Here is a 14,520-nt window from a genome sequence, read left to right as displayed (position 1 = left end):
AATTTTTTTGTATACAAGCAAGAAAGTGATGAAAGTATGTTTATTTGACATTTTAAATACTAATGAGGTTATATTGCTGCTTACTTCGCTTATGACATGTATGTGTGTTGGAATACATGTTCAATGCAACGACAAAGACACATCTGTAGGCATACTCCCCTTGCCACCTACCCCCGCAAGTGATCTAACGAACCTCCTTAAGTGGAATGCAATTTTAATTTGAAATTTGATCGAAGTCGTTCCAACTTTCGAACGTGTCCGCTCTCGAAAACGTTCGATCCATCGATTGTACCGCCGAGTTCGACCGTCGACGCGGAAGGGAAACCATCTTTGAACCATCACTTCACGTGAACGAGAAAACCGTTCCAAAATGGCGGCGTACTTGGCAGTATTCTGTTGTACAAAATAGGTTATCGGGTGGTGCCTATACATGCGACCGATATATCGGGATCTAACGTGAAGCTAATAGCGCCGCGAGTATTATGATCGGCTCCAGATAAGATTCGTGTAACACGGCGCGTTTTAATCTCCCGTATTATCGCGCGCGCATCCGAAAGATAATGGCCGATAATGTCATCGCAGGCGACGACGAGCTCCTGAAAAACATCAAAACGCTCCTCTGGGGCTCGACCGTCAAGGAGGACGTTTTCAAGCGATGGGCGCAAGGTACGGGGTCAATCGTCTTGGATTATTATGACAGCCACGTCCCGCGCACGCGGCCACCCGTCGTGTGACATACGAATTTTATGTGTCGTGTCACGCCGGTTCAATGGCCGTTCATTAGCGACAATTGTAATCACTTCCACGAAAGACAGTCTGAAAAAAAAATTTCATTTGTTGCCTCCCCGATTATTCTATATAAAAGCCATTCACTTGACAGCGCTGTAAAATTGACTGATTTGACAACTCGACGTGGAGTACAAAGCTGAAATGTTTTACTCGTGATCCTCTTATATAATAAACACAAAACGCAACATTGCAGAGTATTGTAGAACCGAATTATAGAAATATTATAAGTATATTGCCGTATGTCCTGATTGCGTCCACATCAATTGTCTATCTGTTGTACAGGCTTCTACTTCAGCACAGATGAACCTACTGCGCTTGTACAGAGAGAAGGAGGGCCTTGCGCTGTGATAGCCGCGGTTCAAGCATTTATTTTGAAGCAGTTACTGCTGGAGAGCGATGTCATAACTTGGAAGGCCATCAAGGCCGAAAAATGTGATCAGCTGCTTGTGAAAGCCATGACCGAAATTATAAATCAGGCCGCCGATATTCAGGATCCTAAGTTTGCAGTAGTACATGCCAGTGATTCCAATGGCTTTGTGTCCGGCAAAGAGGGGACTGATTCTAAATCAACCGAGCCAACGGTAAATCCAGCTCAAGAAAATATTAGCGAAGGTAATCGAATTAATGAAACGCAGATCACGAAACAAGCGTCATTAGAATCGGAAGCTTTTCATTCTCAACTAAGGTACGTTTGCCCTGGAGCAGATAACGTTTCTTGCGAAAGAATTATTCGATGCTTCTTTTCTGTTGTAACTAATTGATATTTTGTCGATTATGCTAGGATATTTACTACAAGTAGCATCGATGACGTAGAGGACTTTTTCACGGAACGAATTGGGATGTTAAAAGACCAGTATGGTATATTGCTGCTACTTTATACGGTAATGTGTACAAAAGGAGTTTCGGAAATATGCTCTGAAATGTCGGACCCCACAGAACCCATGATCGATTCTACCTACGGATATGGAAGCCAAAGTTTAATAAATTTAATGCTTACCGGCCGGGCAGTTAGTCACGTCTGGGATCATGATCAAGATATTAGTGGATTAAGTGAGTTGAGCTTTCTTTTTCTTTAAATTTAACGGCTGTCTCTATTCTATATCAGGATTGCCACAAAACTGGAAATCAGGGGAAAGTCAGGGAATTTTACAAAATTTTCTGAAAAATTGAAATTCTTAGCTTTCAAGAAGTTTAATATATTATACACTTATACAGTTTTGTCAGCTAGTATAAACTCTTTTTAATAGAAATTTTAAATGCTTCACTAAGAGCATTAACATTTTCAATTCTTCTACTTTTTATCGAAATTATAATTTTTTTTAAACTGTTTTTTTAACTTGTAAGTTTTTCTTGTGTCAGTTGTAAACATATTAATAAAATTAAAATTAACTTTATATTTTTGTAATTCTTTTAAGTTTGGAAATCTTTGTATAATAGCAAGTCAGAGATTCTAATAAATAGGATTTAGTTTTTATCAAAAAGAATCTATATTTACATGTTTCTTGCATTGTAAGTAGAGGAAAAGAAATGTACGCATACATAAAAGAAAAAGATAAAGGAATACTAACAACTTAACAATTAAATGCAAGCAATGTCAACAACAATAACCGTAATTTATATTGCTATGTTAATTTGTTCTCTCAACAAAATATTTAACGGTTTCCAAATAGTTTTCAAATCAAACGAACATACAAAAAAATTTTTTAACATTGAAAGTCAAGGAAAATCATGAAATTTTGTCTGGAAATCTGGAAAAAGACATCCAATTTTAGAATGAAAAACTTATGGCAACCCTGTATTGTATGTTTTAATGTGACGTACTAGATTGTACTTTCTGTATCAACATGTTACATTTTTTTACAGAATTACGCGGAATTGATAAACAGAATACAGTGGGATTCCTCACTCTGCTGGAGCATTTACGGTATTGCGAAGTGGGAACCTTTTTAAAATCACCATCGCATCCGATCTGGGTGCTGGGATCGGACACGCATTTAACTGTACTCTTCTCTACGGAGAAGCGTCTTGTGAGCCCAGAGACACCGTCGGAACAAGCGCGAAGAATTTTCAAACGCTTTGATCCGGAAGGGAATAACTTTATCGCGGCGAATCTACTGCAGGACGTACTGGCGGAATTAGGACTGGTAGCCGACGCGGAGTAGTATGTATTTGCTTTTTCATAATGTTTTTATACAGTGTATACATATTGTATTGCGTTAATAAACGCATGTAATATCGCTTATATTAAAGAGTGACCCTAAAAAAGGTTGTTTTTTCGCTCGTTTTTTGGGCCCTCGATTTTTGGGACTAAACTGTGTGCCAAATGTATCCTATAATGAGACAATCACAGAGATGTTTTATTTTCAGATGACAATTATTATCGGAGTTGGAGAGGAGCGAGGTGAAATCAAAGTTCATTTCTCTGATCGACACGCTAAAAGTTTCCTGCAAAAGGAAAGTGGTTTCCCATAGATTTTGGAGAACTGAAAACTATGTTGCTCTCAAAATTCGTCTATCACATCACATTTTGGAGAAAAATGGAGTTAAATCCTTTAAAAAAATGCATTTTTTGCAATTTTTGAATAATTGCAGCGGACGAACTTGATGTACTAAAAACTTCTAAAAATTCTTTAATGAAAGCTTAAATATTGTAGTCAAGTCGAAGTATCTATAATTATTACGAAACTATTTACTTGCATCAGGTTCCTTCGCTGCGATTTTTCAAAAATTGCGAAAAACGCGTTTTTTTTAAGGAATTCAATCCCATTTTTCGCAAAAATGTCACGTGATAGACAAATTCTGAGAACAGCATAATTTTCAGCATCCCAAAATCTACAGGAAACCATTGTCCTTTTGCAGGAAATTTTTAGCATGTCGATTAGTAAAATGAACTTTTATTCCACCTTCCTCCCTTCCAACTCCGATAACAATTATCACCTCAACTTGAAATTTCTCTGTAATTAATGTCTCATTATAGGGTACCATTTGGTACGCAATTCAGTCCCAAAATCGAGGGCCCAAAAAACGAGCGATTTTTAGGGTAATTCTTTGATTGTTTTAATTTCGACTGTCAAGATAGTTTTAGCAAATTTTATATCGAAATGTTCTAGTGTCGATATTATGAGGAAGAAGCTGGACAGTGAAAATTTAGGGATAATACTTCTCGCATCGTTTATGGACGAATTCTTTCCCGAGGAGCCACGCATGTGCCCAGACATGTTCGTCTTGTATCACTACAATGGTCTACAGCGTAGCAATCCGGAAAACAGAGTGAAATATCACAAAGGACAGGCGGTATTGCTTGAGTGCACCGTGAAATGTATCATGGACAGCAATCCTATGCTGACGGTCCTACAAACGAAGTGGCCAAGGATCGAGATACAGTGGGACATAGGACGAAATCCTAGTTTAAATTAGAATTTATAAAACTGTAATATATATGTATACAACGGAGCTGACTACACATAGAGTGACCTGACCGAGCGCTTCTATAGGAATAACGTTGAGAGGATTACCACTTTTAAGATCGTAGTCTAGTCAAATCGGCCATTTTCTGATTTACATTGGTGAATACCGCGAGGGATATTCATATTGAGGGATATCTGCCAATAAAGGGAATATCGTTTCCACGGAAGTAATATTGTAGTATTCGTGACGCATGGTCAGTATGAAAATCTACTAAGGATATCTACAATTCATGTCAAAGTATTGCACCACACTGACTGTGTCGACGAGATTTAAAGTAATTTATTTTTATTGAATGTTTTCATCGAATAATATTATCAGACACATAATCTATAGTTCTAATATTTCTCAAGAGAGCATCTTAACGAAATTTTCTCAGCACAATAGGATTTAACTGTGGTCGATTACAAGTAATTTACAATAACACAAGGTCAAAAGCATCCTGCTCACTCGTTTACTTCGTAATAAATATTTTTGTTAACAAAAATATTAAATTCTACGTTGGTTTCAATAAAATTCATTTTGTTTGTATATTGTATAGATAAAATGTTACTAAGTATTATATGACATGGCATATATTACTTTGAAACTTTCCGTGCATTATTTCGCTATTCTTGCCATAAAAATGATTTGGCTCAAAGCAATGTTTCAAAAAGCGCCGTTTTAATAAAACTATGTAAATTTAATTTCAAGTTCCCTTTCCCGATGTAATAAAAATCAGAGCTGTATATTCCCTGAAAATCGATGTGCAAGGTAAAATGCGCGCACTTTTGGAATATTACTTACTACACGGTAATTTTAATAAATATTTGGTCAATGTTCATTTTATATGACTTTTGCATAACTGCAGTTACAGTGTTAAATAATAAACTTACTACTTTTGAGAAATAATTATCGTAATATGTTTTTATCGCTCTGTATTAAAATCCTATGAAAAATTCTTAAACAATTCCAGATTGTAGATTCTACTATTTTACTACTCTTTAAAATTACACAAACATTACTTCAAAGTATTGACAGTAAAAATACAAACTTATTTCAATTTATTGCTGCATTGATTATTTATGAATATGCGTTTATTATTTTATTTACATCATGAATCAGACATTACATTATCTATAAAATTAGTAGATAATATTTAATGCTATTTGCTATAACGGTGTACTATTACATTGTTATTAAAAAAACATTGATTTACTAATTTTTGAATTATATGTACATTTTCAATCACTTGCATCATCAACTCGATTGTCGTCTCCGCCACTGACCGCGGAACTTTCGGAATTGGATTCTTCATCTGAATCTTTAAGAACTTTTCCTTTAATATTCTTTTTAGGTCTGTGTGTCTCAATGTCTGAGCCATCCTCATCCGAAGAATAAATATTTGATGCTGAAACAAAGTTTTTTTCGAATCACAAACGGTGAAAGTAGAGGAATGGGTTAACGTAACATAATCTATGTATAAAAGAACAAAAAGAGAATAGATCTTGAAGTTAAATATACTACATTTTAGTATAACGTAAAAAGTATTAAGACGATCTTTTTTCGATCTTTATAAAAAAAAAAACACCGACTATTTAGTACAATGTAAAGAATATTAAGACAACACGTTTTAATGTAATGAATATCAAGTAACCTTTAGAAGGAATCACTGCGGCTCCTTTCTTATATTTATTTTTTATGGCTGCTAATGAAATTGCACCCTCGTCATCAGAACCATCATCGTGATAAGCGTCATTACTGTACGCTCCTGCAGTGCGGTTAGTATTTCTGATACCACCAGTACTTTTCTTCGTTTTGTTTTGAACTCGCATTGCCATACGTAGCTTCTCTTCCTCTTTCTAAAAAAAAATAATTAGAAATTGGAATGCAGTAATAATAAATTTTTAACGTAACATGTATATTAGAAATTAGTGTGATGGCGCATGGCGCTCCGTGAGCGAGCACATTGACTTGTAATTGACGGTTCCGAACAGAAAAATCTTGAAAAATTTTGACAGAAAAATCTTCACATACGCCTTGATTTTACGAGGTTTATTAGAAAATTAAAGGTGTAAAAAGATGGATCGTAAAATGTTACGAAAATGTGAAGATTCACGTTAAATATTTTGTGACACAAACTTTTCGATGTACAACGATGCGAATTTATATTTCAACATCCGGTGAAACAAACTGATTTCGTAACGTGTAGAAAGGTCGAAAGAGTTATATCGCACATAATACGAAAAAGCACGCGAAAGCATATATTAGAAATTATAATACAGCGTACCTTTATCATCTCATATCTGTTCTGGTCTGGGTTCATTCCAACTTGAGAAAGAACTTTAATGCCAGAGGTCTTTTGCGACCTGTCGGCCAGAGACATGGTCATCTTCCTGTGCGTGAACGATTCAGTGGAATGTGGCCGGAATGTCAATTTCGTTCGAAATACTGCCTGACCCTGCAGACCGGTACCCTGGCGAATATAGAGGTGGTTGTGATCGCCCTGTAACGGCTGTTTGTACACGTCGAAAATCTCTGAACCCAGATGCAACGACATACTGCCGTCCGACCACTTCACGAATCTCGCGTTACTCTGCTTCACCATTTTGCCGTCGTCACTAAACGTGTCCTTCCATCTCAACGTATTCTCCACCTTGAGCTTCAGTCGAGCGCGGCCCTCCTCGTCCAGAGTCTCCTCCTCGTCGATCTCATCCTCGTAGGTCTCGTGATCGAACGGCCTCGTTTCGACCGACAGGAAATTCGGTAACTTCACAAAGTGAATCTCGCGTCCTAGATCGGTAGTAATTTTCGGGATTTCTACGTCAATTCGAGTTTCCGGAGGTAGCTCCGGCTCTTCTTCCTTATCTTTATTCTCCTCCTGTACAGAGAATACATTTGATGTTAAAATATCCACGGTCAAAGTCAAGTTGCACTTAGCCTGCCACGTATAAAAAATAAATGACATCCCTGTTTAAAAGATCCGATATAATTAGATAAAAAACCTATACAATTCTATCGTGTTTTCGTAAATATCTGATTGTTATCTTTTTTAACTCTATTTAGTATATAATTTAAAAGTCATCTTTAAGTGATGTTTATCTCCGACTATATTTAGTCAAAATTGATATTATCGTACAACGTTTTCAATTTATGTATGATTTGTTATGTAATATTTTAATTTTAGAGATTTTGTGTCTTTCATATATAAGTAATATTAATATTTCTTATACAAATATAATAAAATATGTAACAAATCATAATTTTTAGTTAGATAAATTATATTAAAAAAAACATACGCGGTCAGATTTGTATTTAATATTTAAGATATAATATTAAAAAACAATAGAAATAGATAACTTCTCTATAGTAGCTCAAATATCCGATTGAAATAATAAGTTTACTATAAAATTAGATAAAATTTCAATAAAGTTTAATCTATAATATTCTATAAAGTATAAAGTTAAATCTATGTTATTATCTATGTTAAATCTATGTTATTTATCACAATCTATCGGATATTTTAAGTAGGGATTCTAAGGTCACAAAAAAAAAGGTAAATACTTATTCGCTTCTCGTCCGATTAACTTACGTCCTCAATAACAGTTTGATGGCTCGGACCTTCTCCACCGCTCTCGGATCTGCCGCGGCTGTGACTTCTACTCCTACTCCTACTCCTGCTTCTGCTCCTGCTTCTGCTTCTGCTTTTACTTCTGCTACGACTTTTGCTTCTACTCCTGCTCCGACTGCGACTCCGTTCCTTTTCTTTCTCCCCTTCCTTCTTATCCTTTTCGTCGTCCGTACTGATGTCACTTGCGTCGCCGAATAACGCGTCCGCAGTCGGAGCGACGCTATTTTCCTTGTCGGCTGTCTCATTTTCAGAATCTGAGTTTATAATCTTTTTAATTCGCTTCACAACTTGTTTTTCTGCATCTGAATCGGAGCTGCTGCGTTGCCGTTTGCTTATCTGTTCTTCTTCGTCGCTCTCGTCGGATTTTGGACTTCGATCTAGAAAAAAAATATATTTCAACGTTATAGACGGTACAATTAATTACACAATATAAATAGTAATTTACTAGAAAGCAACACATTCTGAATATTGCAAATAATAAAATAGAGCCACACAAACCTGCCTGTTTGAAGGATTTGTTTGATTCATTATCGCTTTTATCGTTTTTGGGACTTTTGGATCCCGACCTCTTGTCAGACTTTTCAGAAGCCGCTCTCTTCGTCGATTCGTCGAACTTCCTCGAAGAAGCGGAAGAATTCGACCGCCTTTCCGTCGGGCTCGCTGAACCCGCTGACTTGTTGCTCCTTTGGGAAGATACGCTTCGAGACCTACGACTCTTCGGGGAATAACCGGAGGCGTTGGACGCGGGGGAGGCCGGGGTCTTGGACTTCCTCTCCACCGATCTCGAGCGCGCGGATCTCGAACTGACGGGTGACTTCGGACTCGCGGAGCGTACGCTGCCGCGCGGGGACGGCGAGCGCGATCGAGGGGACTTGGGCGAGTCCGCCGAGCTGCGAGAGGCCGCCGACTTCGGCGTGCCGCTCCTGGACCGCGGAGACGCGGATTTCCCACTCCTGGATCGCGGAGACGCGGATTTCCCACTCCTGGACCGCGGGGAGGCGGATTTCCCACTCCTGGACCGCGGGGAGGCGGATTTTCCACTCCTGGACCGCGGGGAGGCGGATTTTCCACTCCTGGACCGCGGGGAGGCGGACTTCTCGCTCCTGGACCTCGGCGTGCCGGACTTCTCGCTCTGAACGGAACCGACGCTCGAACGCCTCGAGCCAGATCCGGCCGGTGACGACGGGCTCTCCGATCTGCGACTGCCGTCCAGCTTGTTCGACCCGACCGGACTCTGGCTGGTGGACCTCGAGCCCCTCGAGGCGCGGCTGCCGCTGGCGTTCGACGCGGGCGAGGCCGGCGCTCCGTTCTCGTCCTCGGAGTGCTCGCTCCTGGCATTGCTCGTTTGCACCGGCGCCTGCGACGCTCGGCTACCGCTGCGGCTCGAGCCCCTCGAGGACGCGGAGGCGTTATCGGACTCCGAGCCTGAAGCAAAGTCAGCGAAATCAGCGAGTGTGTCGCCCGCGAAAACATAACCTCAAGTAGAGCATCGATAAAGCTGTTTTGCTTAATTATTGCGAACGCATTAAGATGTATTGATATGAAATCGCAGGATCTGCGAAAGAACGGTAGAAATGACACGTCGGTCGATATTACGTACCAGAATCGCCGCTGGAATCGCGCAAAATCTCTCGCATCGGTGACATGTGTTTTGAGGTTCGTAACAGAGCCGTTTCAAAATAAGTTTTTCACAGCCGAAAGAGAAACGGCTCGCGTGCAGGTTTCAGCAATGCATACTGCACGGAAAGAACGTTGCAGCAGCTAATCACTTTTCGTATTTTTTAATTTTTTATTTAGAAGAGATGAGAGGCTGTAGATTTACACACGTTCCTTACGCTTCTTTATTCTTCTTTAATGGCACCTGCCCTTCACCAAGAGATAATGCGGTCAGTATCTTTGTGTAAAATGTTACCCAGCAAAATGAAAGACTGTGGTGAAAACCAATAGTCAAATTCAGCAAATGTGGAAAACGTGTATAGCTAAAAATATTCAAGTGTGAACACAAAGACTGGGTTGGTTCTGTTAAATTACGTTAAACTACTTGCCGCGCCAGTCGGCGATCTCATACATTTCTTGGCCTTGCAGCTAACTTTCTTAAATGTCTAGTTCCTTCTCTTTTTCTCCAACGTCTAATTATATAATTATTTCACTTTAAGTGTAGAAAGTGCAGTGCAGCTACGAAGCATTCGGCATTATATTTTTTTGTCGATAAATTTTAAAATGCCCATTATTTTATTATAAAAGTTATATATATATATATATATATATATTTCTAGAATTTACAGAATTCTGATATATATTATTAAATTATATTATGTATAGCTGTTAGAAGCGCAAATACTGAATCTATCATACTTTAAAACTATAGCGAATTCAATACGGATTGCCAACAATCCTATGTCAATACGTTGTCTGTCACAAGATCAGTATAAGAAAATTCAAGTAATTTTTAAGTAAAAAGCAATTCGACATAATATGCATATATAATTATTAGTTAAATTTAATTTCGTACATGTTTGTAACTAAGATCGGCAGATGAAACTTAATGGAGGTAGTAATTAAAGTCAAAGTATTTGATAATTATGACCGAAGAATTATTTAAATATATCCTTGTCAAATTGCTTTCTGTTTTTCGCTAAGCTGTATATATATAATCGCAAATGTATACATTCTCAAAAATTGCTAGAAAGACATATACTAACAATCGGCTGTGCAATAACATTACAAGTGTAAAATATTGAATCATTGATGCCTATAAATTTATTTGTAATTTTTTTTTAATTGCAATGAAAAAAATCGTTATCACGAAATAAATTGGACCCGCAAGTCTTGTTCTACGGAATTATATATAAATACGCATGATATAATCATCTCATCTATGTTACCTATGCAATAGTACTTACAAGTACTAGGCTTTCATTTTACTTGTTATAAATAACTGAGTATTCAGAATGACAGTCACCCTAATATTTCATAGTATGTACTATAGTTTGCCTGAAAAGCTGAAGATCATACGCACATACATTACATTATTTTCTTTTTATAGACAACTTTTAACAATCCTTTAAATAGTTTTACAACCAATATATACGTTTGTTTCGAGAGACTGGAAATTATATGACAAAACAGAAAGAGGCTTCTTTATGTATATTTTCACTCAAGTTGAATTAATAAAAATTAAAACTTCATTTACTCTGCATAGCAACCGTTCAGCATGCAATTTGAAATTTGCATGAAACGAACGCTAGAGTCGTTCAATACATATGGTGTGTGGATCTCGTAATATGATTTACTCCGAGTGTATAAAGATATCGCATACGTAATTGCATTTTATAACAAATTCTCATTATACACCCAAAGGCAATTATACACATGTGTAAATATAATATATATATATATCTATCTACAACACGCAAAACTTATATTTTTAGTTTACATGTTTTATGTATTATGCTTGCAGTTCTTGTAGTCTTCTACACGAGGGTGTTTCGAGATTTTTAGCTTTCAAGAACAGATCTTGATCTCCCAAATTACGGGCTTTCCACATTATACCTTCTCCTATTAGATTACACAGAATATAAGTTTGAAATATGTTCTGAATGTTTACAAGTTTATGTTATAGTATTATATAGCACTACATATATAGTATTATATAGCGCTTTAAAGCACAATATTTTTACATTATATAACACTACATAGCAGCATTCAGGAAAAATATGATAAATACATTAAGAAAGGTAAACGAAGCAAATATACATACTGTAATTTTTCTCCCTGGCGCAGGTCTGCCTCAAGTTACTCACGTACTCCTCTTCAATTGAAATTTCTAGCCTACGTAAGCTGCCTTGATATTCACTATGAAAATTCTCCTTAACATAATATGGCACTTTCAAAACCTGAGTTGTTCTCGCCACAGAATATTTCCTACAAGCAAGGAGATCATTACGTATTCTTACGAAAATTTTCACCGGCACTCGGAATGAATTATTCATCGGTTATACTTACGAACTTGCATGCAGGCTATATACTGGGTCGGATATGAAAAAACTGCTCATCATGGTTAATAATATTAGTAACAGAACTGGTAACATCTGAAGAAATGTGGTGTATCCGTTTGCTTGCTGAAAATACGTTACATCGTGATTAAAAAGAAAAAAAAGAGAGAAAGAACAGTACTTCGAAATTGTGCGTCGAAACAACGCCAAATGTCTTTCTGCTCTACCTGAGAATGAGCATGTTGCGCTTGCGCCTCTGATTGCCGCATCCATCTTCCACCTGGCCGACGCATATAGAATTCTTGTTGCCCGAAGCCGACGCCGAAGAACATGTTGAATAATTCTTCGGCCGTGATATCGGCTGAAGAAGAGAAATTACAGATTATGTTTTTATGAATATATAAACTTGTATGATGCACACACATTTCTCTTAATACTCTTTTACCTTCGAATCCACGAGTATAGTTGTAATGCGTATGGCCTTGGCGGCTGTGTGCATTCTGCATTCGTTCTTCTTCGGGACCATACATGTCGTACTGCTTCCGTTTCTCCGTGTCGGTAAGAATAGCAACCGCATTGCCAATAGCTATAAAAAAATCAATTTTTCGTGTAAAATGTAGATATATTCACAACAACTCTAATTTCTCTTTTTTCCCTCGCTATCTTAATGTACCTTTAAAAGCCTCGGCAGCACCTGGTGCTTTGTTTTTGTCAGGATGTAATTGAAGCGCTAATTTCTTGTAAGCCTTCTTAATGTCGCTGTCTGTAGCGTCTTTGCTGACACCTAGGATCTCATAATAATCCTTGCATTTCCTTATCCTATAATAATAACATTTTTATAAAAACAAACATTTGTACAAAATAATTAAACAAATAATAACAAATATTAATTGAAAATGTCAAATACAGATCAATAAACGTGATTAAAAGCAAATATATATTCCATAAATATCATAATTGTTCTCGAGTAATTAAAATGATCCTGAAATACCTACCTCTTTATATGCTCCAACTGTTCTTTCGAATACTCAGAATTACTCTGGGAATGTGTTCCGTCTTTAGTTACATTCTGCCGCTTTCTAACGTTAGGCTCAGCCGACTCCGACTTCTGGTTCTGCTTCGAGAGTAGAGCCACTTCCGCCAGCAAATCTATAAATGCAAAATTTGAGTCCTGTAAACATTAGGTATTACTCTGACGAACAGAAGGAAGCCGTGTGCGCCCTCGTAAAATAAAGTGTTTTATTCCGCCTGAATATACGTGGTTGACGCCAAAAGAATCAACAACGGTCCGTCGTGTGGCACGGCGTGACACGCGAAGAGGGAAGAGTCTCGCGGGGACGCTACGCTCGACAAATCGTATACCGATACGGAGTATCTCACTGAGTGCGGCCTCACGTACCCTCGGCCTTCTTCGTCGGATAGAGCTTCTGGGCCTTGCGAGCGAATTTCTCGGCCTCGTCGTACTTTCTCTCGCGCATAAACCGCTCCGCGAGCTCCATGCATCGCTCCGCCTCGTCCTTGTTGCTGTCCATCTCGGCCCGTCGCTGGCGAGGCTGGTTTCCCTCGCGAGTTCACCGGGATTCAGAGTCACAGTGACGGAGCAGAATGGTAAATAGATTGCGAGGCGTGTGACACCCTCTCAGTCCCGACACTCCACCATAATATAATAATTCAGTTACGTCACAAGCATCGTCACGACAGCTGAGCGAGTTGGATGCAGACGACGCGATGCGAACGGGATTGCGATTACGGGCGTGCGAACGCCATTAAATCCGTTGCCCAGTCGCTCCCTCGCCAATACGAGTCCCGTTGTCGCGCGAACGAGGAGCGATTTCGTAGCGATTTATGAATTATGAGATCGCGTGATGATCGTCATCGATTCGGAAAATTCGGATGCTCCGCGAGAGCGATCGACCCTTCTGAATCACTAATCCAGGAATGTCGTGCGTTGTCAGTACTTGTTGAACGCGGATTGGCTGCCGAGCGAGGTATCTTCGATGGCCGCGGGTCTGTTCGATCCATTTGCACTTTCTGCACTCGGCTCTTTCGCTCTTTCTTTTTTTGCGACGTCCGAGTGCATACGTTTATCTCGTTTTAGCTACAAAAAGTGCTGTGAAGTGCAAATGAAACAAATAGATCTCTCGTAGATTGAGAACCAGAGAAGATAGACGAAAGTATAGAAGCACCAACGACATATATAATAGACCGAACATTCCTATGCTTTTGCTGTGGAGGGGGGGTGAAGCCAAAAGTTGGCAGCATACGACTGAGAGAGATAGTGCAATTTAAGGGGAATACTCTCTCTTTTATCTTACTGCAAGATGACGCTGGTGTCAATTGACAGCTGTTGACAGAGAGGATCCTGAGAGCGGTCATGCCCGCGATTTAGATGCAAGTATGCAACCGGAAATTGAGGCGCTGGTTTCAGCGTCTCTAAAAAGTGGATTGAACTACTAATTAGAGAGACTAATGAGACGCGTTGAACGGAAAGACAACATCTACTTTCCAGAGGGGCTGAAACCAGATCATCGTCAGTTGCACGGATATGACCGCTCTGGTAGCTTAGAGTCCTAGATTATCAGAGAAGCGCGACCGGTGTTACGAGTCCTGATTGGACACGCAAATGGCCAAACATAAGATTGATTTATCGCTATTATAAAT

The 14,520-nt window shown here is 38.7% G+C and overlaps 3 protein-coding genes across 3 annotated transcripts; 1 reads left to right on the top strand and 2 right to left on the bottom strand.

The window, feature by feature from the left end:
- Positions 1–332: 332 nt before the first annotated feature.
- Positions 333–5,145, top strand: LOC105454616 (protein FAM188A homolog). Its single transcript, XM_011697344.1, has 5 exons — positions 333–666; positions 1,072–1,474; positions 1,571–1,839; positions 2,653–2,950; positions 3,900–5,145. Exons 1-5 carry the CDS (start codon positions 561–563, stop codon positions 4,204–4,206), a joined length of 1,383 nt encoding a protein of 460 aa, XP_011695646.1. The 5' UTR covers positions 333–560; the 3' UTR covers positions 4,207–5,145.
- Positions 5,146–5,267: 122 nt separating this feature from the next.
- LOC105454615 (another transcription unit protein-like) lies at positions 5,268–9,982 on the bottom strand. Its single transcript, XM_011697343.1, has 7 exons — positions 9,465–9,982; positions 8,989–9,289; positions 8,363–8,817; positions 7,826–8,241; positions 6,524–7,114; positions 5,891–6,095; positions 5,268–5,644 (listed from the first exon to the last, which is right to left on the bottom strand). The coding sequence occupies exons 1-7, from the start codon at positions 9,508–9,510 to the stop codon at positions 5,478–5,480; spliced, it is 2,181 nt and encodes a 726-aa protein (XP_011695645.1). The 5' UTR covers positions 9,511–9,982; the 3' UTR covers positions 5,268–5,477.
- Positions 9,983–10,833: 851 nt separating this feature from the next.
- LOC105454614 (dnaJ homolog subfamily B member 12) lies at positions 10,834–13,827 on the bottom strand. The gene is made up of 8 exons (XM_011697341.1): positions 13,259–13,827; positions 12,855–13,008; positions 12,533–12,678; positions 12,305–12,445; positions 12,087–12,220; positions 11,870–11,985; positions 11,625–11,788; positions 10,834–11,422 (listed from the first exon to the last, which is right to left on the bottom strand). The coding sequence occupies exons 1-8, from the start codon at positions 13,389–13,391 to the stop codon at positions 11,313–11,315; spliced, it is 1,098 nt and encodes a 365-aa protein (XP_011695643.1). The 5' UTR covers positions 13,392–13,827; the 3' UTR covers positions 10,834–11,312.
- Positions 13,828–14,520: the final 693 nt, after the last annotated feature.

Source organism: Wasmannia auropunctata, unplaced genomic scaffold (genome assembly GCF_000956235.1).
Source record: "Wasmannia auropunctata unplaced genomic scaffold, wasmannia.A_1.0 LD335980.1, whole genome shotgun sequence".
In the NCBI taxonomy this organism is placed as follows: domain Eukaryota; kingdom Metazoa; phylum Arthropoda; class Insecta; order Hymenoptera; family Formicidae; genus Wasmannia; species Wasmannia auropunctata.
The sequence above is the reverse complement of the archived record's forward strand: the minus strand, read 5'-3'. Positions and strand labels throughout refer to the sequence as shown.